At 41.8% G+C, this 26,525-nt stretch overlaps 3 protein-coding genes across 14 annotated transcripts in view; 2 read left to right on the forward strand and 1 right to left on the reverse strand.

The window, feature by feature from the left end:
- pyd (polychaetoid) overlaps window positions 1–21,874 on the forward strand; it is a 117,512-nt gene extending 95,638 nt beyond the window's left edge. For 4 of the 12 annotated variants that reach the window (XM_064698613.1, XM_064698615.1, XM_064698616.1 and 1 more), the window contains 12 exons: window positions 1,511–1,680; window positions 5,383–6,933; window positions 7,003–7,621; window positions 11,053–11,286; window positions 11,485–12,095; window positions 12,906–13,057; window positions 13,118–13,217; window positions 14,288–14,522; window positions 14,582–14,885; window positions 15,602–15,734; window positions 17,185–19,424; window positions 21,109–21,874. In XM_064698613.1, coding sequence (XP_064554683.1) covers window positions 1,511–1,680; window positions 5,383–6,933; window positions 7,003–7,621; window positions 11,053–11,286; window positions 11,485–12,095; window positions 12,906–13,057; window positions 13,118–13,217; window positions 14,288–14,522; window positions 14,582–14,885; window positions 15,602–15,734; window positions 17,185–19,424; window positions 21,109–21,332 — 6,573 coding nt within the window. In that variant the 3' untranslated portion in view covers window positions 21,333–21,874. Of the gene's footprint in view, window positions 1–1,510; window positions 1,681–5,382; window positions 6,934–7,002; window positions 7,622–8,848; window positions 9,993–11,052; window positions 11,287–11,484; window positions 12,096–12,905; window positions 13,058–13,117; window positions 13,218–13,404; window positions 13,999–14,287; window positions 14,523–14,581; window positions 14,886–15,601; window positions 15,739–17,184; window positions 19,425–21,108 lie in introns of those variants that run through there. The other 8 variants (XM_064698614.1, XM_064698618.1, XM_064698620.1 and 5 more) reach the window with 5 other exon arrangements.
- Window positions 21,875–22,272: 398 nt separating this feature from the next.
- LOC135439809 (armadillo-like helical domain-containing protein 3) lies at window positions 22,273–25,110 on the reverse strand. Its single transcript, XM_064698625.1, has 6 exons — window positions 24,910–25,110; window positions 24,636–24,843; window positions 24,127–24,580; window positions 23,662–24,036; window positions 23,025–23,605; window positions 22,273–22,969 (listed from the first exon to the last, which is right to left on the reverse strand). Exons 1-6 carry the CDS (start codon window positions 24,961–24,963, stop codon window positions 22,560–22,562), a joined length of 2,082 nt encoding a protein of 693 aa, XP_064554695.1. The 5' UTR covers window positions 24,964–25,110; the 3' UTR covers window positions 22,273–22,559.
- Window positions 25,111–25,213: 103 nt separating this feature from the next.
- Window positions 25,214–26,197, forward strand: LOC135439810 (ubiquitin-conjugating enzyme E2 N). Its single transcript, XM_064698626.1, has 2 exons — window positions 25,214–25,340; window positions 25,405–26,197. Exon 2 carries the CDS (start codon window positions 25,465–25,467, stop codon window positions 25,918–25,920), a length of 456 nt encoding a protein of 151 aa, XP_064554696.1. The 5' UTR covers window positions 25,214–25,340; window positions 25,405–25,464; the 3' UTR covers window positions 25,921–26,197.
- Window positions 26,198–26,525: the final 328 nt, after the last annotated feature.

Below are 26,525 nucleotides of genomic sequence, written 5' to 3' on the forward strand. Positions count from 1 at the left end.
AACTAGCTTAATACATTGTTCAAACAAATGCGTTTTATGCTAATTTAAGGATGGGTCCCGTAACAGGGGAGCGGGGAGGGCACATTGCATCTAAAATCTACACCTGCAAACTTAAGAAAAAATAAATATTTATAACGTTGCAGGTGCCCACGCGACCGCTTGGCTGAGCCCAACAAATTCTTTTTTAGTTAATTTTTGTTATGTCATCAAGTTTTTTATATTTATTTTTATTTAGGCACACGTCTAGCGCAGCCCACGTGAAATTATAATTTTTTTTTTCGTTTTTTTGTTTCTTGGCAACTGGTTGCAAATGGGGTTTCGAAATTGGATGCGACTACTCGTAACGCTATTTATTTATTTCCAAGTTTTTTGTTTTTTTCTTGGCGCCCACCTCTGAGTCTAGTGCATGGCTTTCGCTTGATTCGGAATGAGGGATTGGCACTCTGACTGAGGGGCTTCCAATTGATTGCAGTGAATCAGAGTGAATGCAAGCGAACGATTGCCATTGGGCAGCTCAACAGCAACTCAATGGGACTTATTTTTAATTGATTTATTTTCGTATTATTGGATTTGTGTACTGATTGAGATCTAATTGACTTGCCAGGCCAACTCCGACAAAAAGCTTTCTGATGGATTTCAGGGTTGAGATTCGCATATCGAATCGACAAAAAAGGACGCCACCCGCAGCGAGTGTAAATGGAATTTACGAGTCGTTAAGTCAAAATCAATTAATTCCTAATGGCAGGTGTTGCTGTAATATTTTTTGTAAAATACTAAGCTAATTTTGTGTTGAAATGAGTATTATAAATGTGTGCATGAGTCCATTAAAAATAACATTTTTATTGGACAGACACAATCAAGTTTCAACAAAGAGAAAGTCAAGAATTCTATATATTAGAGTGTCAATGATACGAGTATTTATCTTTATTAAACGAACGGCGAAGTCATGGGAGCAATTTTTGTTAAAATTCTCTATTTTAATATATATTGTGTATGTTATATAACTTGGTATATATTTCACTTAAAGCAAACAAGATTTTAATTTTCTTTGCTAGAATTTATCTAACCTGAGTTAATCATGAACGTTTTTAAAACATACTCACTTGACTATTCACAGCATAAGCCTATAATAACCACTAGAATGTACCCTTTTTGAGAATTTTTCTACTAGCCATTAATCTGTCGGGGCTGAATATTGAATTTAACATATTCTTGCTCAAGTATGGGCTGTGTAAATTGTAAAACGGAAGTCACATGTGTGCACTTCCGCCTCGTAAGCATATTTCGTTGCAACGCTCGGCGCCCATCCTTAACAAATTTCAATTAAAATTTATTTAAATAAATTGAAGAAAAACTGAGAGAAAGAAAGAGAGAGAGCGAATGAGAGTTGTGAGGGTACAAGCAAATCGCCGTATTCCTCATTTCTCTTTTGCATTCACACATTTTTTTATTTATTTTTTTATTACAATACCTTTTCAATTCCCTATGTTTTCTTGTTTTACTATTGCAGGGCGATCGCACCACATGGGAGTATCACACAGTTTCGGTGACTCGAGTGCCCGGCTACGGGTTTGGCATTGCCGTTTCCGGTGGACGTGATAATCCCCACTTTGCCAACGGGGATCCCTCGATTGCAGTCAGCGATGTGCTCAAAGGTGGACCAGCCGAGGATCGTTTGCAGTAAGTACATAAATCTTAATATGTACATACATATATCTATGTAACTACACCAACCCAAAGAAGCGACTCGCTAGAACCCAAAATGACTTGGCAAATATCATATGGGAGTATTCGAGCCCGCCAGCTGCTGATAATTACGTACTTACAAGTCCGATTCTGATGTGTCAGCTGTTGTCGCTGTCGGGGCAGGAAATTAATTGTTGTGTTTGAAATGTTTAACATGCTGTTTCTTTGCTTTTAATGTGCCCCTATATGATGCGCCCCCGACTTTAAGTCAATTGTAGACTTTATTTTGCATAAACAACTAAACGCAAACTTTGCATTTCCTATTCATCGAGTGCTCATGTAAGATTCTAAATAGGCAACAGATAATGATTTTTAGTTTTTCATTGAAATTTGAAGATAATTTTAAAAGAGATCGATATTAAGTATCGAAGATTAAAGATATTCTATTCTGCAAGTACAAAAAGAGTACTGAACGTTTCCTCAGTTCTCCTTAGATGATGACTTTATTGGTAAATCATCGAATTGAATAAAATTTAAAGGTTTTCGGCCATCACTTGTATTGCAAACAAATTTACGCCACGAAAAAGTATATATTAATTTAAAATTGGATTACATTTCTGATCGTTCTTAACATCCTTAGGTTCAAGCAACCCCCTTTAAATATTGAAGTATCTAATATAAAATGCTCAGCACGCCGCGACAGCTTGAGTTCATAAGTCCAGCAATTGACAGAGCACCTCACAGCTGACATCGTTAATCTTGTGCTTAGAACTTTAAATAAAACCCAACAAATACCAAAAAACGTACACGCTTCAAAACTTCAGATCACGTAGCAAGAACCTTCGTATAATTAAACCAAATGCGTTTTTAGGTTTGAGGCACAGTTGCCACAGCTCCTCTGGCTCTTTTTTCCGCGGTGTGTGCTGATAATAAAAATTCCAAAGCGTTTTTCAATAGAGGTGACGCGCCGGGAGGAGCGGAGCAGAACGACCTGCCCAATGTCGTTTCGTACTTGTGTGATTAAAAACTTGTCATAATCTTTTTTCCAACGAAACTATTTACACTGCGCAGAACAATTTAAGTTTGTCTACCTGGCAACCAGCCAGCCAACCAGCCTGGACTGCAGCAATTGTAAAAGAAAAAGAAAAATCCCGAGAATAGAGCTCGAAAATCTTTGTGCGGCGGCGACAAGTGTAAATTAGCTGCAACATAAAAGGCCACAGCGGACTTTGCCGGCCGGCTGGCTAGCTGACAGGCGGACCAGCTCTGGCCTGGCCTCAGCTGCCAAAACATGTGAGCTGCTCGCTTGGATGTGAGCTCAAGCTGAAGTTTCACTGTTATTTCAGCTGGAATGTTTGCCCAGCACATACTTTAGCTGCGCTTCATCTATCTACTTGCAAACAGCTTTTTCTGCTGCCGCTGCCGCTGCTGCTTCTTCTTCTTCCTCTTCTCTTTTGCCGCATTTTTGAGCAGCTTAATTGCTTAGCTGAAGTCTTTTGGCCTGTCAACGGAAAGTAAAACGCGGCACAGATCCTCCAGCGCGGCTATGGACGCTTCATGCGCTCTTAGACATGTTAATTATGTCGGCGCAGACATGCAATTTTCATCATTATCATTATCATTTTTCTGCTCACACACACACAATTACATATATATATTAAAATATATATTTATCTATAGTCATGTACTATTTACTCTATGATACCCTTGTCTAAGGTATTATAACTTTGCAATAAAATGTGTAACGCATAGATGGAATAGATGAGGAGGACCTCATCAACAGCCGAATCTCATAAAGCTGCCTTGGGAACGATCGATCGAAAACTATGTTCTCTTATAAACCAATTTTTATTAATCGAGATTTCTTTACCAAGCTCACTATGCTCCTTGCATGTGAGTCAAATCTCATCAATATCGGACTATTATATCATATAGGTATATAAAAAGAGTTTGTGGAAAAATGATTTTTGTATGGAAAACTATTCTGTTTTCTAAGTTATCTTACACCAAACTTAGCAATGTTGAGCCTGATTATTCTTCGTACATATTCGTAAGCCATGTCAGCGTATTTAATCATCGGCGCGCCAAAGATAGACCTAATTTCTTGTTTTTACTTTTTTTTTTTTCGTGTCATCCTCTTAGGTTCCGTTCCAAGAACAGTTTGCAATTGTTAATATAGAACTGAAGTACCATATACTTATATATAAAGTAGGCACAGATATGCTTGTATTGTTCCCTCGAAATACGCAATCTGCTTAGACGCCCCTATATCACGCTCATTCCCTCTCTCTCTCTCTCTCTCTCTCTCTCTCTCTCTATCTCTCTCTCTCGCTCTCTTTGCCGTTCTTGTGCCCGTTTCGCCCAGACGCACCGGCTCATTTGACGATATATTCTAACCGTGCATAAGCCGTGTGTCTAGTCATGTTAGGCACAGACAATTGTCTGTTTATTAGCGTATGACTCCGATCCGTGCATAACCTGATTTCTCTATAACAAAACATGTAACTAGATATTGAAGTATTCACCATTGACGTTCGCTATACTCTACACACTTGGCCAGCCTCGTATTAGACAGCAATTTTTGCCTTTAAGCGTTCTTTTAAGCGTTTGCTACCGTGGATTAATTATAATAATATCGTTAATTATAGCTGCTAGACTAATTACTGTATAAAGATCCGATTCCGATTGGCTGCTGCCACGACAAGGCTGCCTCCCAATGACCCGCAACTGGTAGTAGCACAAATCCATATCGAAAGCCAGTCACGACTTGGACTTATGTTAGTCCAAAGGTTCGACACATGTTTCAAGTACAATTATGGTAGCTTTAACTACGGTTCTAAAAACGTTTGCTTATATGTGATTATTTTCTATTGATTTCTCGAAAATAGCATAAATAATGAGGTGAACGAATGAAATGTGACCATGTTCATTTAAGATCTATGAAAGAAGGCATTGCTACTATTCTATTTATCTTTCGTTGGGGTTTGCTTGTAAAACAGAAGCTGCCTCTAAGCTTTTAAATAAAGTTGTTGGAATAAGAGAGCTTAAAATAATAAATATTATAAATATAATTAGTGCTGTAATAAAATAGAAAATTTTCGTTAACATAAAATTTATGCAGGTTGCTCAGTTAAGTCTGATGAATTTGAATGCTTTTAGTTTTTGGTAATAAAATAATGTGAAATTAAAATCGTTTTTAGGATTTTTTGTATTGTCTTTTTTTTTGAATAATAACAAATTCAATAAACAGACAAAAAAAACGAAATATTGCTGCCGGAGTTGAATCGGTGACCTTTAGCTTGTGTGGCTGCGTACTGTATAATGTTTATCATTCAAATTGTGAACACCACTTTCCCCCGCTAGCACATTGAATTTTCAAAACTCTTTCTGCTCACTTTCGACCCAAAAGAAAGCTACAGGAAAAACTCAGCACTGTAGCAGCTTACGATTTGGGCTCTACGTTAGTCACCGTTGAGTCAGTCATTCCGCACAAACTGTTTTGTATATATAGATTGAGGGTATATATGTATGTATTTAGCCGTATGTTTTCGATGTTACCTACATATGTTATCTGTACCTAATGTGATATCGTAAAATTGGCAAATTGCTTATGTATTATAATTCACATTTTGTTCTATTTTATTTTAACCTATCTTAACTTTTCTAAATTTCATACTATCTCTTTTGAACTTTCAGTGTAAATGATCGCATTATCACTGTGAATGGCGTCTCGCTGGAGAATGTGGAATATGCCACCGCAGTGCAGGTGTTGCGCGACAGTGGCAATACGGTCACACTGGTCGTGAAGCGTCGCGTTCCACTGAATGTGGCCGCAACGAATCCCGCACAGCATCAGCACTCGCACAGCATGAGCTCTGTGGGCCTAGGACTGACCAACGGCAGTGGCATGGCCAGCAGTCAGGCGCCCAGCGCCGCCATGTCCAGCATGAGCCAGCCGAACTCGTTGAACTCCTCGCTGGTACAGAACGCGGGCAGCGGTGCCCAGCCCATTAAGGTGACACTGACCAAGGGCAGCAAGAAGGACGACTACGGCATTGTGCTGGGTTGCCGGCTGTTCGTCAAGGAGATCTCGACGAAGGCGCGCGATCAGCTGACTGCCAATGGCTATTCGCTGCAGGAGGGCGACATCATAACACGCATACACAACACAAACTGTGCGGATAACATGAGCCTCAAGGAGGCCAAGAAGATCATCGACGGCTGCAAGGAGCGTCTCAATCTGGTCGTGCTGCGCGACATCACTAACCAGGCGGCGGCAGTCAATCAGCTCAACAACTCGAGCCATCAGCAGGCTAATGCGAATCTGTATGCTACACATCAGGCACAGGTTTCCAGCTGCAGTAATAATCTGGATGATGCATATCTGCCCGGTGGCGCCAGCTACTCCTCACAGAATCTTTACGTGCAGCCGCCAACGCGCACCTCCAACGGGCCCAGCATCAATGGCAATGGACTCAGTGAGGAGAAGAGCAACCTGACGCCACGCGGACGCTCGCGTGGTCCGCTTATGGACGGTGTCTCGCTGCAGCAACTTGACAGGCCCGTCACGCCCACCAATGGAGGGCGTGGGCGTGTCGATGAGCCGCCAAGACCGCCACCACCGCGCGCCGCCCAAGAGGACTTTTACAGCTCGCGACGACAACTGTACGAGGAGCGTCAGAGCGCCGAGCCGCGTTTCATCTCATTCCAGAAGGAGGGCAGCGTTGGCATTCGGCTGACGGGCGGCAATGAGGCGGGCATCTTTGTGACCGCCGTGCAGCCCGGCTCACCAGCCTCGCTGCAAGGCCTCATGCCTGGCGACAAGATACTCAAAGTGAACGACATGGACATGCACGGCGTGACGCGCGAAGAGGCGGTGCTATTTCTGCTTAGTCTGCAGGATCGCATCGATCTGATTGTGCAGTACTGCAAGGAGGAGTACGACGAAGTGGTGACCAATCAGCGCGGTGACTCGTTCCACATCAAGACCCATTTCCACTGCGACAATCCCTCCAAGGGCGAGATGGCCTTCAAGGCAGGCGACGTGTTCCGTGTCATCGACACGCTGCACAACGGTGTCGTCGGCTCGTGGCAGGTGCTCAAGATCGGACGCGGCCATCAGGAAATGCAGCGTGGCGTAATACCCAACAAATCCCGTGCCGAAGAGCTGGCTACAGCTCAATTTAATGCCACCAAAAAGGAAATGAATGCCAATGAATCACGCGGCAATTTCTTTAGACGTCGCCGGTAAGTCCTGCTCTGCTCTGCTCTCCAGAGACTTGTTTAACTTATACCATATCCCCACTCTCTTAACAGCTCCACACATCGCCGCTCTAAGAGCCTCTCCCGCGAGAACTGGGACGATGTCGTCTTCTCGGACAGCATTTCCAAGTTTCCTGCCTACGAGCGCGTCGTTCTGCGTCATCCCGGCTTCGTGCGTCCCCTCGTGCTGTTCGGTCCCGTCTCTGACCTGGCCAGGGAAAAACTTGCCAAAGACTTCCCGGACAAGTTTTGCACACCGCTGCAGGATGATGACAAGACAAACAGCAACAATAATGGCAGCGGCAGCGGCAACGGCAAATGCCGCATTGTACGGCTGTCCCACATTCGCGACATTATGGATCGTGGCAAGCACGCGCTGCTGGACATAACGCCGAACGCTGTGGATCGGCTCAACTATGCACAATTCTATCCCATTGTTATATTCCTCAAGACGGACAGCAAGCACGTGATCAAACAGCTACGCCATGGCCTGCCCAAGGCGGCGCACAAGAGCTCCAAGAAACTACTCGAGCAGTGCCAGAAACTGGATCGCGTCTGGTCGCACATCTTCAGCACACAGATTGTGCTGAACGACGAGGAGTCCTGGTACCGCAAGCTCCGTGATTCGATCGATCTGCAGCAGAGCGGCGCCGTCTGGATGTCCGAGTCTAAGGTGAGTTCAACCTGCAACCACCTCTCTATCTCATCACAGGAACAACTTGTTGTTGTCTAGTGTCTTGTGTAGTCTAGTCCTAAGTTTCTGCAAGCATCTCAAGTAGCTTTCATAATGTCGATGTCGTGTTGTCGTGAAACTCTAATCATAACATCATACGTAACATGATAATTGAAACTTAATTACGCTCTTTTCGATGTGTGCATATTTGTTTGGTGATGGGGTTGATCGAAAATATTCTATGCTGGACTACTCTGATGAACTCCGGTTCAAAAACTTTTATATTTCGCCAAAACTTTTTTTAAAGTTACAATTTATGTTAGCACTAGATCGGACAAAATATAAAGTAGACTGGCACTATTCGAAGCTCCTATAGCCAGAAATATTTCATATGATATTGATAAACAAATATTATCTTACTTTTAATTAAATTTATAAAAATAACCGGCTAAAGCCAGCCTATACATTGCCCTAAATAAACAGAGCAATGGACTTGATATGGACTCCCATATTATCTAAATTATTTATTCTACGAAGCAACAAAATCCTACTCTAATTTTCCTCGGTCGTAAATGTTGAAAATATTACCTGATAATACTTTTCCTGAATTGGGCCATATTTTCTGGGCTAAGAGCTGTTCAAGATCTATAAATTCATTATCTTATAATATTGGCGTTAAAAAAAATAAATGAACAAAGTATTAACCAGGCGCGTAAGAGCTGTATTGAGAACATCTTGGCGGTACTTTCTAATAAAAGCTATTCACATTGAAGTAGGCATAAAGCGGTCCCCTTTTAAGTTAGTACAGTAAACAGAACAGTGATCTATCGGAAATGAAATAAAAGGAAAAACCATCAAACTGTTCGAAATTTAATTGTTCTAAATAGTCCTTAGACTTATATACGTTATGCAAAGTTCAACATTATGAATATTAGTTTCTAGAAATGTTAACAATATTTTTTTCGAATAATCACTGTAAATTTGACAACTCCCACACACGAAGTGAGCCAACTTAAACTTTACTTTAACTAATTTTAATTTAATTATTAATTCTTTAATTCTTTTTATCTACAACTGGTTATGGTCAATATTCTAATTTTATTTTCTAACAATTTTTTCCCCGTCTGAAACACACACCAACACATCATAACACATATACCACCCTGAAAAAAAAAACACACACACACACATACATGCATTAATTCAATAATAACTTATTGGGAGCAGCTTCCCGAATCCCCAACCGAAATGCTATTCCCACCCTATATAGCACAGCCTTGCAAGTTCGCCTGCTGTCGCCCCACATCAATCTCGGTGCCGCGCTATAATGGAACGCGGCTCAGGCGCAACTCCTTTTCGCTAATGCCACTTAACGATTGCACGCTTACACCGCCGCCACGCCCACCGCCCATTGGGTATGATCGAGGTCCATATATACACGCCAGCTTAGCCTCGGCAGACAACCAAAAGCAGCAGCAACTGCAGCCGCGTAGTCGCCAGTCATTTACCATGGTGCCCATTCTAAAGCCCGCCTCCTCCATGCCGGGCAGCAAAGGTCACCTGCTGGACGGAAGCGGAGGCATTGAGACCGCCTCTGTCAATGAGGATGCCAGCTCACAGTACCACAGCTCGCAGCCCAATTTACTGAGCAGCAGCAGCAGCTATCTCTATTTGAACAGCGCCCTCCTTGGTGAGCGGAGCCGTCAACGTGCGCCGGCAGCTGCCGCCTGCTTGGGTCGTCGTGCGGTCTCAATAGAACGCCGCACCACGCCCTACTACTACCACGAGCTGCTGCAGAAGAACGTATTCGATTCGAGTCTGAATCTGCTGCAGGACAGGGAGAAGAACAGCAATTTAAAGCTGGAGGCGGCCGGCTCAGCCACCAAGGCGCCAACTGGCGCCAGCAGCGCCGCTGTGGGTGGCAAGCAGGCAACACCCGTGGCCAAGCCACAGCAGCGACTGCCCGGCGGCAGCAGCAGCAGCGCCAAATTGGCCGCTGCCTATGGCAATTATGCATCCAGTAGCGATTTGCTGTGCAATGGCAACAGCAGCAGCGCCGGCACCTTGATCGATGATGGGGCGGACGAGGCGAACTTTGGGGTGCCGACGGCCGCTAGATCTTTGAACCTGGCCTTTAATAATCTATCTAATCAGATTGCCAATTTAAATAACTTGAGTAGCAACAACCACAACAACAACAACAGCAACAACAACAATCATAACAACAACAACAATAACATTGCGGATTCCAACACAAATGTGGGCCGCAGCAACGAGTGCATTGCATGAGATTCGTTGTTAATTTAGTTTCCTGTAAAACTGCATGTAATTGCTTTAACTAAATCTGAATTATATCTAAGTGTTCATTTAATGTGTGTTTGTGTCTGTACATATTTGTGTGTAGCATGCAGAAATCATTAACAACAATTCGCTACTCGTTGCTTTTACTCGCTGCAAAGTAAATTCTAATCGTAGTTCAAAAAATTAGCTGAATCCAATATTAATAATACAAATAACTTTTAAAAACAGACGAATAAGCTTTTTGAGCACAACTTGGAAATAAACAGGATTGAAATGCCTAAAAAAGCAAAATCATTTTAAAATATCAGCTGTTTTCGGCTGGAAAATAGCTGAATTGGCAACCTTTATTTTAAAGCTAAACGCAACGAGAGGCCCTCAGAAACCCATCCACATCAACATACATACATACCTTAATTAACTATATACATATATTAATATCTCATATCTACTCGTATCTTCATAATATTAGCTTAAGTCTACGCAAAAGAATCGCTCGCTTTATAGCTAGAGTGATGTATTTTTTTGCTTTTACCATATACCAAAAATATTTGATATCAAGTTGCTAACTAAATGTTTATCGTTTTCATTTGTTTCTTTTATTTACATACAACAAAAACCAAAATCAAAAACAAAAAAAATACAATACATCATCATGGTCATTTCCTGCTTAATCATCCTGTTAAACACGACGCATAATAATCAACAATTATCAAAAAAATCCTCAACACAACACCAACAATTATCAACAAATAACGAAATACTCAAAAAATGTCCTCGTCCAAAACTAAAAAAAAAAAAAACAATTATCTTGTGTTCGTCCAAAAAAAAAAAAAATTATAATATATTCAATATGCTTGGCAATTCAAATGAATTTCAATCGAACGTATAAATCATACTATTTGCTATGTTTCATTTACGTTTCTTGTTGCTGTTTTACAATCAAAACAAAAAAATACAAAACGTTGGTTGCTATTTCCCGATAATCGCTAACCGATAACAATTAAAATTGCTCCCGCGTTAATTTTTTGCAAAACTCTTGAATATCGCTAATTAAACCGATTCAAAATTAAATTAACTTGACTCCGCTCCGCTCCTAACGTGCCTTCATTTAACAAACTACAAAACCCCAGCCCGTCGAATCCCTCTCCGATGATTTCCTATTCCCCATGACCACATCCCGTTTATCGTATGCATCAAGTCCCGAATCTGATTTGGAGCTAAGTCCCGGGCCATCCGCATCATTGTCGCTTGGCAATTTGCCGCAATTGGTTAAAGCGAGTTCAGATCCATCGATTGCCACTAACCAGGATAACTTGGATAGGGATAGAGACATAATTGGTGAAGGACTACCACCTCCATATACGGTAAGAGGTCCAAACAAGCCCAACTCAATTCTAAACATTTCGAGCATGCGCCCCACTAAACACCACTCAAGTGCCCCGATGCGCCCAGCTCAGGCGCCCTAATATATCATACATAAATCCATCGTATCCATGTTGATCACAGTGTGTGCTAATCTATTTCGCTGCCCTTCACTCCTCACCTGCTATGCACCGACACAGGTACCCTACGACCATGGCGTGCAGCCGCCACCGAATCGACGCCAGACCCTCGACTCCAGCAAGTACAGCATCTACGGCACCCATATGCCCCAGCAGCAACAACAGCCACAACAGCAGCAGCAGCCAGTTGATTCCACAGTGGGCGTCACACGCCCACAGTCCCTGTATGGCATTAATGCACCGGATCTTCCGCCGCGCGTCGATCGTCAGTCCAAGCCGGGTGATCTGCCCCTGAACACCTCTAGCAGCTCATCACGCAACGGTAGCTCCGGCGGCACCCTGGGCCGTAGCGCTCAGGAACGTCTCTTCGGCAAGGCCGTGCTCCAGGACGATGTTCAGGCCGAGTATGTGACTCGCAATGCGTTGGTCGGCGCCGGCGGCGATACCATTGAGCGTCAGCAGCAACAGGCCTCTCTAGAGCGACAGGCGCGCATGAATGCGGCCATAGGCAGCCCAGCACAGCACAAGACTAACGGTAATGCAGGTCCTGCCTCCACCTACGACAGCGTCTCCAGCTACGACTCCTACAATAACACACAATTGGCCATGCAGAATCTCGGCCGACTGGGGCCCAATGCGCCCGATGATCTCAAATCAGTGCCAAATGCAAGGTAAGATATAGAAATAAATATAAATGTAAAAAAATGAGGAGCCCGAATATTCAATTTATTATTTTTTAATATGAATCGAACATTAAGCCAAACCAGATTCTCAAAAAACCACATTTTCTTCCAAATGGTTTGGTTTAAAATGTAAAGCACTCGGGGAACAGCACTAAAGTATAATTAAGCAACTATTTCATTTAAATTAATAATTTCGAAAGTTCATTATATTATTTAGTGTATATGACAAACTAAGGTTGGAACAGGTTCGTAAATGTTTAAAAGAAGGTTCACTATCGGAACCTAAGCGAGTTGGTTTGAACTGTGAACCGAACCACCGAAAAAATTTTTTTGTGTAAAGCACTATTTATAAACCAAGTTCTACATTCCAATTTCAAAGCTTTTTAACAAAAAATATATATGCTTGAGCGGAATAGTATAAGTATTAAAATCCACATTCCATTGCTCTCAACTACTTCAGTGATGAAAACTATCAATTTTAAACTCAGCTTAACAAACTCAAAAATCAAGTACTATGTACAAAATGTTACACCTTGGATTATTTTTTTTTATCAATATGATCCCACATATATTAAGGATTAGAGATATAAATAAATATACAACGGTTTACAGGATAAAATCCAAAGAAAATATCTTATTTTTTAAAAATGAGCAAATTATTGCTGAAGAAATTTAAGTAGATTCAGATGAGGAATTCGCAACATTTTGAATTTATTTATGTTATTTAGAAACTGATTAGCTATAGCTATACGTTACGAAGGCCTGACATTACAGCTAATCAAATAACAATATTTACAGTGGTCGTCCTTTGCCGCCTGTGGGTCAGCCCCATGACTATGGTCGCTCCGCACCACACGATCATCGTGCTTTTGGGGCGGCCAATGATCTGAATCGCCAAAGTAGTCCCGGCAGGCCACTCTATCACGAGCTGAATGCGTCCCGTAATATTGGTAAGTCTCCGAGAAGTTGATTTCTCACCAAAACATTTACTGAATTCAATCCTTCCGCAGATCCACGCAATGGCACACCGCAGCGTCCATCGAATCTGGGCCTGGACAGCAGTCCGCGTAAACCGTTGGTGGAAACCAAAACCGATTACGGCAAATATAGGTATGTTTATTAGGAATAAATATAGTCTTATACACAAAGGACTCCGTATAATCGTGTGTGAAATCATAAAGAAACCTATTACTCTCTCTCTCTTTTTCTCTAATGTCGGCATTTAAATCGCATGCATTTTCAAAACGTTTCGTAAATATACAAAAATATTGTACCTTTTCTGTTGTCGTCCATGTAGACGCTACCATTTGCCTAGTCCCATGCATTTCAAATACACATCACATCGTTCACAGCCGCCCACGGCCTTGCAGCTGAACAGCCTGGTGCGCCTCGGCGCCATGGATGCAACTGCAACGGGCCTGGGCTACTGGAGCCGTAGACCCATTGCTGCGCCCCGCCTCAGAATGTCGCCTAATTTTCCAATTGTCTCAGCTTACGATACGCTCGTTTAGTGAAGCCACAACGAAATCCCTTTTAAACGATATTGCAACACAGCTCAAGAGTTAACTGATATGGACTATACAAAAATATATGTGTATATATATATCTATTTACATAAAGTTTTATTCATCATTATCGCAAATAATTAATTCACAAAGAAAGTTGGTTTATATATGTATGTATCTCTGGATGTTGCCAACTGCCTGCATTTAAATGTTATTTTCCATACAAATCATAATTTTTTTTAGTTATTAACAATTCTTTTATCGCAATAGTTATTTTTATGCCCCCTAAAATCCCTTGCATCTCATCAAGTCCAACTGTGTATATAGACTATGCCAAAAAATTCAAACTGTCTACTGTGCAATAAACGACGACTGTATTAAAAGTATCGAATTGTGTTGTGTTTTGCCCAATTCATTAAATATATTTATATATACATCAGCTGAGTACATAGTTTATCACACATGTCCTATAATTATGTCAAATATTTTTCTCTTTCTCGCTTCTGTTTGTGCCCATCGACACGTATCATACAATTTGTTTATGCGATATCACAACCACACAACCACTCGAATACAACTACCACAACACCAACACACACACACATAAACTGTATGTGCCAACACACCATGTTCCACCACGCCCCAAAAATGCAACCACAATCACAAAAATCCTAGCCGCAACAACTCCGTATCGGCAGCCGACTACAGCAAGCTTCCAAAAAATCCGCACGGTGTTGTGCAGCCCACCAATGTGAGCAATGGTGGGCAAATGAATGGCAGTGCCACGCCCAGCAGCAATGGCAGCGGACCATTTAAGCCCGTGCCACCACCCAAGCCCAAAAACTATCGACCGCCCGTGCAGAGCGGCGGCAGCAGTGGCAGCGGGGGCACCACGCCCTGGGAGAATGGCGTAAGTAACCAATCAAAAACTCTTTTGGAGCAATTTCGCTCAGTGGTTTGCTCTTGCAGGACTCTGGTTCACCCCGTTCGCCCAACGGATTCTACTATCCCCCAACGCCTTCGCATCATCATTACGGGCAACAGACGCCGGCGCCCGGCTCACCGCATCAGGGCCAGCCCAGCAATGGCCACATGCAGCAGCCCACCTACGGCGCCAGCACTGGCAACTACGGGCAAGCACCGCCAACCCAGCAGCAACAGCAGCAGCAATATCCCCAGGCCAATGGCTACAATGGCAACAGTCATCACTACAATGGTGGCAGTGGCACCGGACCGTACATTGCTCCACATCGGGGCATGCCACCGCCAATTGGTAAGTCCCTACTGAGAGTCTTAAGCTTGGCTTATAAAGTACAAGTAGGTGTGTCCTACTCGGGAGTTCCCGTATAGGAGATACCCAGCAAATCTGTATATACTATACCAGAATCTGCATACCAAATATGCCGCTGCTAGCTCTTATACTCTTCGTGTTATGCCTGAAAAAACTTATCATAAAATCGTTACTTATCGATATTATGAAAGTTGGAGGATATAATGGAAAATGAATAAACACTGCTTATGCTATTTCATAATTCTAGCTCTTATTTGACTCTGAGATAAAGTAGATCTAAAGATTTCGATTTCAAATTTAATTTAAACAATTAAGAAGGGGGATTAAGGATAGATTAGACTTAAAAAGTATTTCTTTGAAAAATAAAAATATTATATTGCTCAAGATAATCAATATTATTTACCTGTTTAATATAATCAAAATTTTTAATTTTGAATCTTTCGCATTTTGAAGTAAACTACTTTCCAAACAATAAAGTTTATAACAATTTAAACAATATTATTTCTCGAAAAATACAAAAATGTAATTGCCTGAGATCTCCAATATAGGACTTTTTCAATTCCACTAAAGTTACTGAGGTATTCAAGATTTGAGCAGCAACATACTTAGATGTTGATCTTGGCAACATCCTGTATATGTAGCTGTTGATTATTTTTCCCCTAATAACCGGACATTTTTGTAAATTTTTAATTTCCTAGGCAATCTACCACCACATACACCTGAACGTCACGCACTGGATCTGGCTGGGAGTCGGGAACAGCGTGGTTCCGCCTTTGAATTATATCGTAAGCCGCAGATCGGCGCCGCTGTTGGGCACCATCACAACATGAGGTAAGTGCACAAATCTAACTACAAGCCAATGTACACTGAATTATCCCCATCCCAAAGAAACTGAACCACAAACAGATTGAGAATTTCTACAGCTTCGGCAAGCTGTATATGTGTGTGCGTGTGTGTGTGTGCGTGTGTGTGTGCGTGTTTGTTTGCGTGTCTGGAGACTTCTTAAAACCTAGGCCAACACAAAGCTCTACACACCTCGTACTCCGTACTCTGTGCACTGTCCCAAGCTCCATAATCTGTTAACGAAAAATGTTTTTATTTTTGTTATATGTCATTTTGTGATTTACAATTTACAACAAAAAATCAATCAATCAGTCGATCAATCAAAGCTCTCATACTGCCAATATATAATATATTCATAATCATGCGGTTGCTGGTCATTATAATGTTTAAATACATAAAAACGATTGGAAATTTGTCGCAATTTTTTCACAAAACGCACAAAAAACTCGCATAAAACCGAAAGATAAATTCTTGTTTCATTTACTTTAGAGACGCATAAATAATTATTGTATTTTGCAATAACCAAAATTATTAACCAAAATGCTTAACAAATTTGCAAGCTGAATGAACCAAAAAAAAATATATCTCGACTCGCTTAGCGCACAGTTTTTGCTGATTAAAAATTAAAATTTGAAAAAAAAAATTGAAAATAAAAAATAACGAAAATAAAACATTTTTCGGGTTAACTTTTTGCCACACACAGTTCTACTTAGCATACACTCACTTATTTTAAAATTTCTCTACACACACTTTACATATACTCATGCTGCGAGCATATTTCTATTTCTGAACTATTTCCTTTAATTAGAGTTCAACACATTTGTGTATTTGAATCGTTGGTTTTGGGTTTGTAAAAAATACAATATAATTATGATTACGCTTAAAACTAACACCCAAAAACGACTAATTGACTTCTAGTACTCTCATAAATGTTGCTTTTACTGAAAATACTTAAACATGGTAAATGGTTACAATTTTTGTCTTTGTATTACATATCTACAATTTGGTTATTTTTGCAAAATCTAATAAGTATTTATTTTACTTATTTATAAAATAAGAAATACAACTTTGGGTATGCGCTTGTGTGTTTTTGCGAAAGATTTGCAGAAAGTCGCGAAACAGAAACTAATTTTTGCAAGCAGGAATTTATGTATAATTTTTTAATGAAATGCATATTGTTTTCGTAAACAAATCAACTTCACTTTTTTTTCGAAATGGCAATAGTTCAATGAAGAAATCATTTTCGGACCGATCGCTTCCCTGGTAGTATTTCCTAGTCCCTAATTGCTAGCACAATTAGCTTGTCAAGTCACTTTCCCATATCGCGTTGCCGCACCAAAGCTTCATCCCGTCTAAAAAACAAAACCGAAAAATCTTTTTGCTAATCTCCACAAAAAAATAAAAAACAAAAAAAAATAAAATAAATTCAAAACTTTAGCGAAATGGAGCCATACGATGCGCGCTATGATGATAATTATTATGCCATGCCGCCACCAGCGGCGGCAACAGCAGGAGCAGCGGCTCATCCACACCCAGCACATCCATATACGCATCAAATGCAACGTTCCCGATCCGCGCCCCGTTATCCCAACGAGCGGCCGCCGCACACGCAAGATCCCAACTACTACAGCCACTACGGCACAGGCAGTCGTGGATACAGAGGCCAGGAAATGCAATACTATGATGAGCATGGCATGGAGGTGGCGCCACCACCGCTGCTGCCGCACAAGAAAAAGAAATCGGTGCTGAAGAGTCCGCTCGCGGCGCTGAAAAATGCGCTTATCAAATCGACGCGACCCCTGCGTCGCATGAACAGCATGGTGGAGCCGGAGCGCAAACCGAAGGGCTTGCGACGCCAGCAATCGATGCTGGAGCGCGGTGTCCAGCGGCCCTACTATCCGGACGAGTATCCTACCTACCCGGCTACTGGCTACGAAGAGCGGCCGCCGCTGCCGCCACCATCGGATCCGTATTACCCAGCGCCGCATTATCCCCAGCAGGAGCTGATGAACAGCACCTATCAGAATCTGGAGAGTGAAGATATCTATGGCAATATTGCGGGCACAGTACCACGGCACATGGCACGGCCACCACCAGACACAGGCTACGCCGGCTATGATCAGTACGATCTATATGCGAATCGCGCTTGCATCGATCTGGAGCGGCGTCAAGCCGAGGCGGCTGTCAGCGGCCGCAGTGGAAGACGCATTGTGCGTCGACACAGCACCACAACGGCGGATCGTGGGGGCGGTGGTGGTGCAGCCGCACCACCTGGCAGACGACACATGCACCTGCCCCATGCCGCGAATGGCTATGAGCAGCAAGGGCAGCCGCCGGACATTTACCAGACACGGCAGGGCGCCTATATGTTGCCTGACCAGCGGCGTGCTCCCAACTCAGAGGTGATGACACGGCGGCGCTTCTATCCCGGCGCCGCCAATGAGCAGGGCGAGGAGGCCGAACCTATGTATCAGACGCGTCGCGAAATGCAGCGCGAAATGCAGCGCAATCATCTGTATCAGTCGAAGCGGGAAATGCAGGAGCGCATCATACAGGGCAAACGCGACATGGAACGCGAACTGAGCGCGCAAAGCAGCAGTCAATCCGAACGCAGCGACGACCGCTCCGAGCGCTCCAACTCCGATAGCAACTATCAGTCGCGGCGGGAGGGTACGCGCAGCCAGCTTCGCGAACAAATCTATCAGACGCGGCGCGAGGCGCTGGACAGCATGGCAGAACCGATCTATGTAACCAAGCGAGACATGGGCCGGCCGGCGCCCATCTATGAGACGCGCGAGGAAAGCATCCTTCAATCACGCGAGAATGAAACCGACGAGAAAAAGGAGAAAGAGTGCAAAACGGAGCAGGTGCAGGTGGAAATAAATGCACAGCCCGAGGATGCCCAGGACAGCACGCTGAGCCGCTCAGACCTGCAAAAGTCCTCGGACACGGTCGTTGAGAATACATTGGCCCCCGTCGTCGTCTGTCAAGCGCCGTTGGTGCAGGACGAGATCGATGCGGATGAGAATGAGGATGCGAATGCGGCTAAAGATGAGCAGCCCAATGAGGCTGACAGCAGCACGGAGCCCGCGGAGCAACCCACAGCTATTGAGCACAATCAGCACAATGTAGCAATGTTGGTCAGCGAGACGCAGAACATGTCGGACGATGTTTTTGAGGCCACCGATCAGGTTACCCCACTCCCTCATGCCACAGAGCCGATTTCCGCCTCGAAACAGCCGTTGTCGCCTCGCGCACTTCGCGCGCCCTTTCACATTTCCAACATACTGAAGCGCACAGCGCCGCCGCCGCCCAGTTCTTCGCTGATGGCCGACAGCTGCACCTCGATTGAGACGCAGTACACATCGCAGGCCAGCCTGCCGGTAGGACCGCCCAATGCGACCAGCACACCTTTCAGCAGCAGCATGTCCCTGCCCATTGCTGGTCCAGTGCCGGCCAATGGTGCCGCCGCATTTCCCAGCCTGCCGCGTGAGCCAAGCACCACGCGCGGCTTCTTTGATGCCAGCGGTGGCACGCTGGCTGACAAGCTGTGGCACGTCTCGCTGCAGATACCGCCGGGCGCCATTCCGGCTGGTGTGCGGCAGGAGATCTACTTTACCGTCAGCGATCCGCGCATGGGACAGGCCGTTGGCGGTCCGCCGCTCGACATGGAAAATGGTTGGTCTATCTAACTTTCTACACACACTCTTTCTCTCTTTCTCTTACTCTCGTATTGCTCGTATTGTGTTGTACCTCCACTACCACCTATTGCAACCACAGCAACAATAGCAACAAAAGCAACAACAACAACAATTAAAATTACAAGCAACAACAATTATAACTAAAGCAAATTCACAAGTTTATATTTTTTACTTGAATTTTGTTTGCGATATTTTGAATGCAAATCATTTTAATTATTTAATTAATGTGTATATAGGTATAATGTATATAAAGATATTACCCTTTCGGAACTCAGTTTACTTTGAATATTCGCAGCTGTAAAATATGTTTATTGTTTAGTATATATTTTTTCAATTAATTTTATCGTTTTGTAAATAACTTTGCAAATTTTCTATATAATTGAGCTCTGGAAGTGGCATGTCTTTTATCATTAACGTACTATATTATATAGCATTATACTATATGTACTTAGGTCTAACTCTGTAGTTGGGTTTTTCTTATAATTTAGTTTAACCTGCATGTTCTTAATTCTGGTTGATTTGTATTTACTAATTGGCGGAATGGAATTGATGAAAATATTTAATATAACACTCATAATTTAAAATGCACTAACTTATTAAATGTATATACATATTTTCTTTCATTCCCCTCTTTTTTTTCTTTTTTTTTAATGGGGCTATAATTCATTTATTTACAGCTGTTACTCTTGCTTAGCAAATTTTATCAGCGTGAATATCATTCCCCTCAAAATTCACAACATCGAAACAAAATTTTTTTTTTGCAAATAATTTGTTTTTAAGACGATAAATATTTTTAAATTAGGAAGATAAGTTGTCTGACTTTTCAGCTTGGCCGGCACATGATCCTGAATTTTATGTCTTTCAATTGAAACACAATTAATCTCTTTTTTCTAATATAAGTAGTTCGATACTCCTCGAGAAATATTTTCATGTGGGAACACAGAATTCACTTCGTTAGCCTAAATCTAAGATCCTAAAAGAGAAAAGGATCACCAACTCTTACCATTTATGTCGTCTGAGCTTAAACATATTTTGGACCATGTAAATATCGAGCATATTATGCTACCCTGTGTTTCAAAGTATAGTATAGGTATTATCTCTTAATAATGTTTTAAAAACAAGATAATTATTTTCGTCATAATATTCTTCCACTGAGGTTTATAGTATTAAACTACGCTTTTCTATTTTTTATAAAATGTTATCAAATAAATACATTTGTTTAATGAAATTAAATAATCTTGTATAGCTAGCGAAAGTTATGCCGTATGATAGTTTGTTTAACAAATTTAAATCAGATTATAGTTTCTATAGAATTGTTAATTAACTTTTTGCTATTATGTATAAAATGTATATACTCCAAAATATATAAATGAACTTAAGTGAGCTTCCCTTTCATACTTACTTAAAAAAAAAAACGTTTGTAGACAACAATTTTTGTTTTTTATAACCCAAACACAAATATTCCTTTAAATGTATGCTATATACTTTATTTTTTCTATTACTTCACATGCCGTAACACACCAAACAACACCAAACTTGTATTATTTCGCTATTCCTAAAACAATTACACCCACCAACACAAGCATATACTTGTAATTAGCTTTTATTATTTATAAAATAAAAAACAACTTCTAATTAATATATTATAATCTCCTAACCAGGTGAAACGATGCTATCGCCACTTGTCATGTGCGGGCCGCAGGGCCTTGAGTTTCTGGTGCCCGTTACACTCAATATACCCCATTGTGCCGGACGTACCGCATCACTGGGTCTGGCACTCAAGGCCACCGACAGTGAGAAGAACCTCCATACAGAATGGGACAACATTGATCTGCCTAGCAATGCGGCTGCCCACACAGTGTCTGTCAAGGTGGATCATTTCTAGGCCGTAGAGCACTACAGTTACATAGTTTTAGAACGTTATTTAGCCCCATATACCCCCCCCCCCCCCCCCCCCCCCCACAAACACACACCCTCACATTGTAGGATCCGAATTATATTCATTTAAACAATTGTAAATAACATTATCAAGTTACATTTAAGCCACAATTCCACGACAAGAGAAATAACTGAACTTAGAAATTGATTTTGAAAAAATTGAGTTAATTTAATTGCATATTTTTGTTAATTGTGCCTTTAAGTGATCGCTTTGCTATTGAACCAAGTGTCGTATAAATTATATAAGCGAACGAATTAAATTAACGAAGCGAAAGCTAAAAATGGAAAATCTGTATAAATCATGTAGCGTATAGTTTGATAACAAAAAACTGTATATTTTAAAGAAATTTTTTTACCCTTATTGCTATGTATGTATTTTACAACTTTACATTATTTTAATCGAATTTTAATATTTCATTCTAGGCAATTTGCAAATTGTTTTTATCTATGATCTATTTTATTGCATTAAAAATGTTCATCGTTTGCAAATGTTGTATACAAAAGTTATACATATATAAACCATATAGCTGCATTAGACTAAGAAAGCGTCTATATAGCCAACAAAATTAATATATATACTTATATGAATTTCATATAATTACATTTTTGTATGAAAAAGATTTAAACACAAAGAAAGCTTGGGTATTAATAAAGGAGCAACAAGTATATAAATATAAATAAAATGGGTTAAATACTTTTCATATTTTTAAAACGCCAGCTAGGTACATATATTTTAATTGAGTACCCAGATGAATATTGATCGATTAGGGTGAACATCTTGAAGAACTTTCTATATCAAATTTCAGCTTTTGTTTTATCCAGAAAATTAATCAACAATAACCCCAATTGGTAGTAAACCAGAACAATCCCAAAATTTTAAAACACGATTATTGAAAATGTAGACAAATATGCGAAATATATTTAAAATACATTTATAATGATAAATAGTAGCGATAGCCATATACGTATAATTTTTCACAAATATAATTATGTATATTTATATTTATGTATAAGTGCACTGCTCGACAACGAAAGGTAACAAAAGCTCGCAAAAGCACTTTTAATCTTATAGATTACATCGAGTGTATGCTTCCAGAGATTGAATAATTAAGGATACAATTATATAACTAAACGTCAGAAAGCAATTTTAACAGTCTTGGGAGTCAGTGGGCTCCTACGTGGATGGCGCCGGTGTCGTCGGTGTTGAGGCGGTTACTGTTGCTAGTAACACCTCCTGCTCGGGTATAATGGACACAGCCTCCTTAACATAGCCGTAGATGTGTTTCCGCGTATCATTGACCACATCACGGACCATGGCCTGAAAGAAACTGCTGTGCAGCGGTGCTTCAGCATATCGTTCGTACTGATCCAGCGAGTCCTGCAGCTTTAGTGTAAGGTCATAATTCTTGCGTACAACATCAAGTATTTGCTCCTCCGTCGGTGTGGACAGACCCTGTTCAGCCAGCCATTCCTTGATTTTGTTTTGAAAGTGCTTCACAATGGCGAGTATGTTGACAAGAGAATTTAATAGCTTGATAACATCGTCCTTATAGTCACATTCCGGCATAGTTGTGTAGCGCAAAACTAGACAGAATCATTTTAAAATGGGTTTTAAATAAATTTTCCTTCGTTCGCTTACCCATGGCGTGTATTTCCGTAAATACTTTTTCCTCGCGATTCAGCTCGTAATAGAGCTCATCGTAGCTGTTTGTTGTGGCTAGGAATGTGTCGCCGTACGTAATGAAAAGATTGAAAATGTTGACCACCTGCAGCGACATGTGGAATATATTGCACTTTTTCACTAGTGTCTGCTCCTGATTGACCAGGAAGCGCAATAGACCAATCAAGGCCGACCACAGTTCCTTCCAAGGATAATTGAGGCGAACGCGACATCGTTTCTGATAGCACAGAATGCGATGTATGACGCCAATGCACAACAGATACAGCTCCATTGGAAATTTCTTCATTAAATGCGAGACAATGAACTCCACCAGCAAATCGAGCAATGTGGCCGCCAAAGGCTGCGACTTCCCCACACGATCCACATTGAGCTTGCGATGACGCATTTGGGCGCGATGCAACATCACCTTGAAAGTCAAATTGCTGTCATGCATCATTGAGTTGGCATACTGATCCTCCGATATGCAGGTGAGTATCAGAAAGCACAGCTTCAAATTGGCAATGCTGGACTCATTCTTGTTGTCCTGCATAACAATAGAGCTGTGGGAACACAAGAATTAATGTGAATCAATCGACAAGAATTGTCACAGTTTTACCAATATTGAAAAACTGCTACGAGCAGGTTTGTGGGATACTGTGTCATATCTATGATGGGCGCATTGGCTAGATCAGGCACCGGCTGTGTCAGACTCAATGTGTTGCTGGGCGATGGCGGTGCACTCGACTCTGCCTGTGGATGCGCCAGGGTCGTAATAAAATTGCGATTAAGATGCACTGCCTCATACAGGGCCAGCAATAGGCCATTGTTGGCCTTGATCTGCTGCACACGCTCACAACCCTCATCGGAGACGAACATGTTGCCCACCATGCTTGAGAGCGACGAGAACCACGAAGAGGATTGCACATTATTTAAGCTTTGCATATACTGGCGGCAAAAATCAATGAGTGACTGCGAGATCATTTGGCCATACCTACAAAACCGATAAAGGCGCATTATTAGACGTTCCTTATCAAACATGCTTAACTAATTATCTATAATTGTAATCAGTGATTCATATTACCCATTCAACGCTAGCTCGTCGGCCAGAATGGAGAGCTGCACTACATACGGATTGGTTGCCTCGTGCTTCCGATAGTTCACCAGAATGGTGAGCAGTATGACAATGTCGTGGCCATGCTGGGCACGAAATGTGGGATCGCTCAGCAGGCGGACAAAAGCATCGAACAGGCTATGCATCATCAGGTATTCGAAGAGCACGTTCTGGCTGACATCCGTGCCTGTCACCAGCACTAGCAGCAGTTTCAGGCACATAAAGCGCGCGTTTTCGGTAACATCGCCAAGTAGAATCCGGTTGCAATGCTGCATCAGAAGCTTCAGCCACTCATCCATTGTCTCGTGGCCGAAGATCTCGTTCAGTATGTTTGAGCTGGCATCCGTGTTGCACTTCCTGAATATACCATAGAAGAGCGAGCATAATGTCTGCAGGCTGTTGCACAGCCGCTTGGGGTGAGCCTCTACACGTGAAAGGAGTTTTAGATATGTGTGTGAGGCAAATATAAGGCGTCTTACCCCGTAATGTGTCCAGCATTTCTATACATTTTTGGAATAGTGTATTCAAGTTCGGCTTAACCACATGCAGCTGTTCGTTGTTTAGTTTGCTGATTTGGTCCTCCAGGGACTCAAAGTTGGGTTGCAGCAGAAAGAACTCGTGCCAGAACTCGGGGCTATCCGCGCTGGGATCCTCCCCACGACACAGTAACTCATATATGTAAACAACCTAAGAAATATCAAAATAATGCCCGAAATTAAAGTCCAGCTGGGTGAATTGAGGTGCACTCCAAACCTTTTCCTTGGGGCGTTTTGTGGAACCACTGCCGCTCCGTTTTCTTGACGTCATGGTAGTCAGCTTGTAAAACGGTTTGTGTTAATTAAACAAATTTTTTGGGTGTCTTTGAGAAGTGGAAGATAGCCTTTTGTTGCTATTCTTGCTGGCAGTTTGACATCGGCACCGTCGCCTAATACACGTTCATGCCAACAAACGAGATATTTTTAGTTGAATCGTGTACGCAATGTATATTGTTACACACTAACCAACACTGCTCAGCAGCTGTTGTGCAAATTTATTCCATTTTTTGAACTAGTTTTTTTTGTTCAAGTTTTAGGGACACAGGCTAGTTTGCTTTTATAAAACGCTCGATCAAACTATAAATAATAGTTTTACAGCTCGTCATTGTAATAGTCGTATGTCCATCTCAATTATACGAAGCTAGCCAGGTGCAGATCAGTTAACTTTTGGCGGAACAGACCAAAAAGAGATTTTACTTTTGTCATTCTTAAGTTGCGTGAACTCAACAGAAGCACCAACAACAACAACTGGGACAAAAAAGAAGGTTAAAACATGTCCAGTCTGCCACGTCGCATTATAAAGGAGACGCAGCGCTTGATGCAGGAGCCGGTGCCCGGAATTAATGCAATTCCCGATGAAAACAATGCGCGCTATTTTCATGTAGTAGTCGCCGGTCCAAATGACTCGCCGTTTGAGGGCGGAGTCTTCAAGCTGGAGCTGTTTCTACCCGAGGATTATCCAATGTCGGCACCCAAGGTGCGTTTCATCACAAAGATATACCATCCGAATATCGATCGTCTTGGGCGCATTTGTCTGGATGTGCTGAAGGATAAGTGGAGTCCGGCCCTGCAAATTCGTACCATTCTGTTGTCCATTCAAGCGCTGCTCAGTGCGCCCAATCCCGATGATCCGCTAGCCAACGATGTGGCCGAACTGTGGAAAGTTAATGAGGCCGAGGCCATACGCAATGCACGTGAATGGACCCAGAAATATGCTGTCGAAGACTGAAGTGTCACCCGCTGCGTGCTCTAATATCTCCTCACAAGGTGGGTGCCGGTAAAACGAGGTAACAGCCAGTTTCTTGGATGGACATTCGTCCTTCGACCAACAAGCAAAGCAAGCAACCAACAACAAAACCGATAAAAGATTAAACCATTTTTATAACACACAATTTTTTGTATATTTAAATAAGTCGATGTCGAAGATATGGAGATGGAATATAACAGTGAAGATTTAATTATAATGCTATAATAAACGAATAAAAACAAAATTCTATGTAAAACAATGCATTTTTATTTATTTATTTTCCTTTTTCAATAAATTACTTGCATAAATAATATTGAATAACTCTTGTATGTTCTCTTCAACTAATTTACATATTCGTTGTTGTTTTCGAGACACACTACCGCATGTCCCTGTTTAGAGCAAAAGTAATATATTTGTAAACAAAAGTTATCCTAAACAGAACATTAAAAGTATATGCTGGCAAAAAATCATTATATATCAAAGGTCTTGCATACATACATATGTATGTGTATATAAAAGAAAGAATATTCCATGAGAACCAATGAACGAACAAAGCTTTTTTGCACCAGTTCAATGTGGAACCCTAG

The sequence above is a fragment of the Drosophila montana genome, unplaced genomic scaffold (assembly GCF_035044405.1).
Source record: "Drosophila montana isolate Dmon_TW-CO22-7 unplaced genomic scaffold, ASM3504440v1 contig_779_1, whole genome shotgun sequence".
NCBI classification, from domain to species: Eukaryota; Metazoa; Arthropoda; class Insecta; order Diptera; family Drosophilidae; genus Drosophila; species Drosophila montana.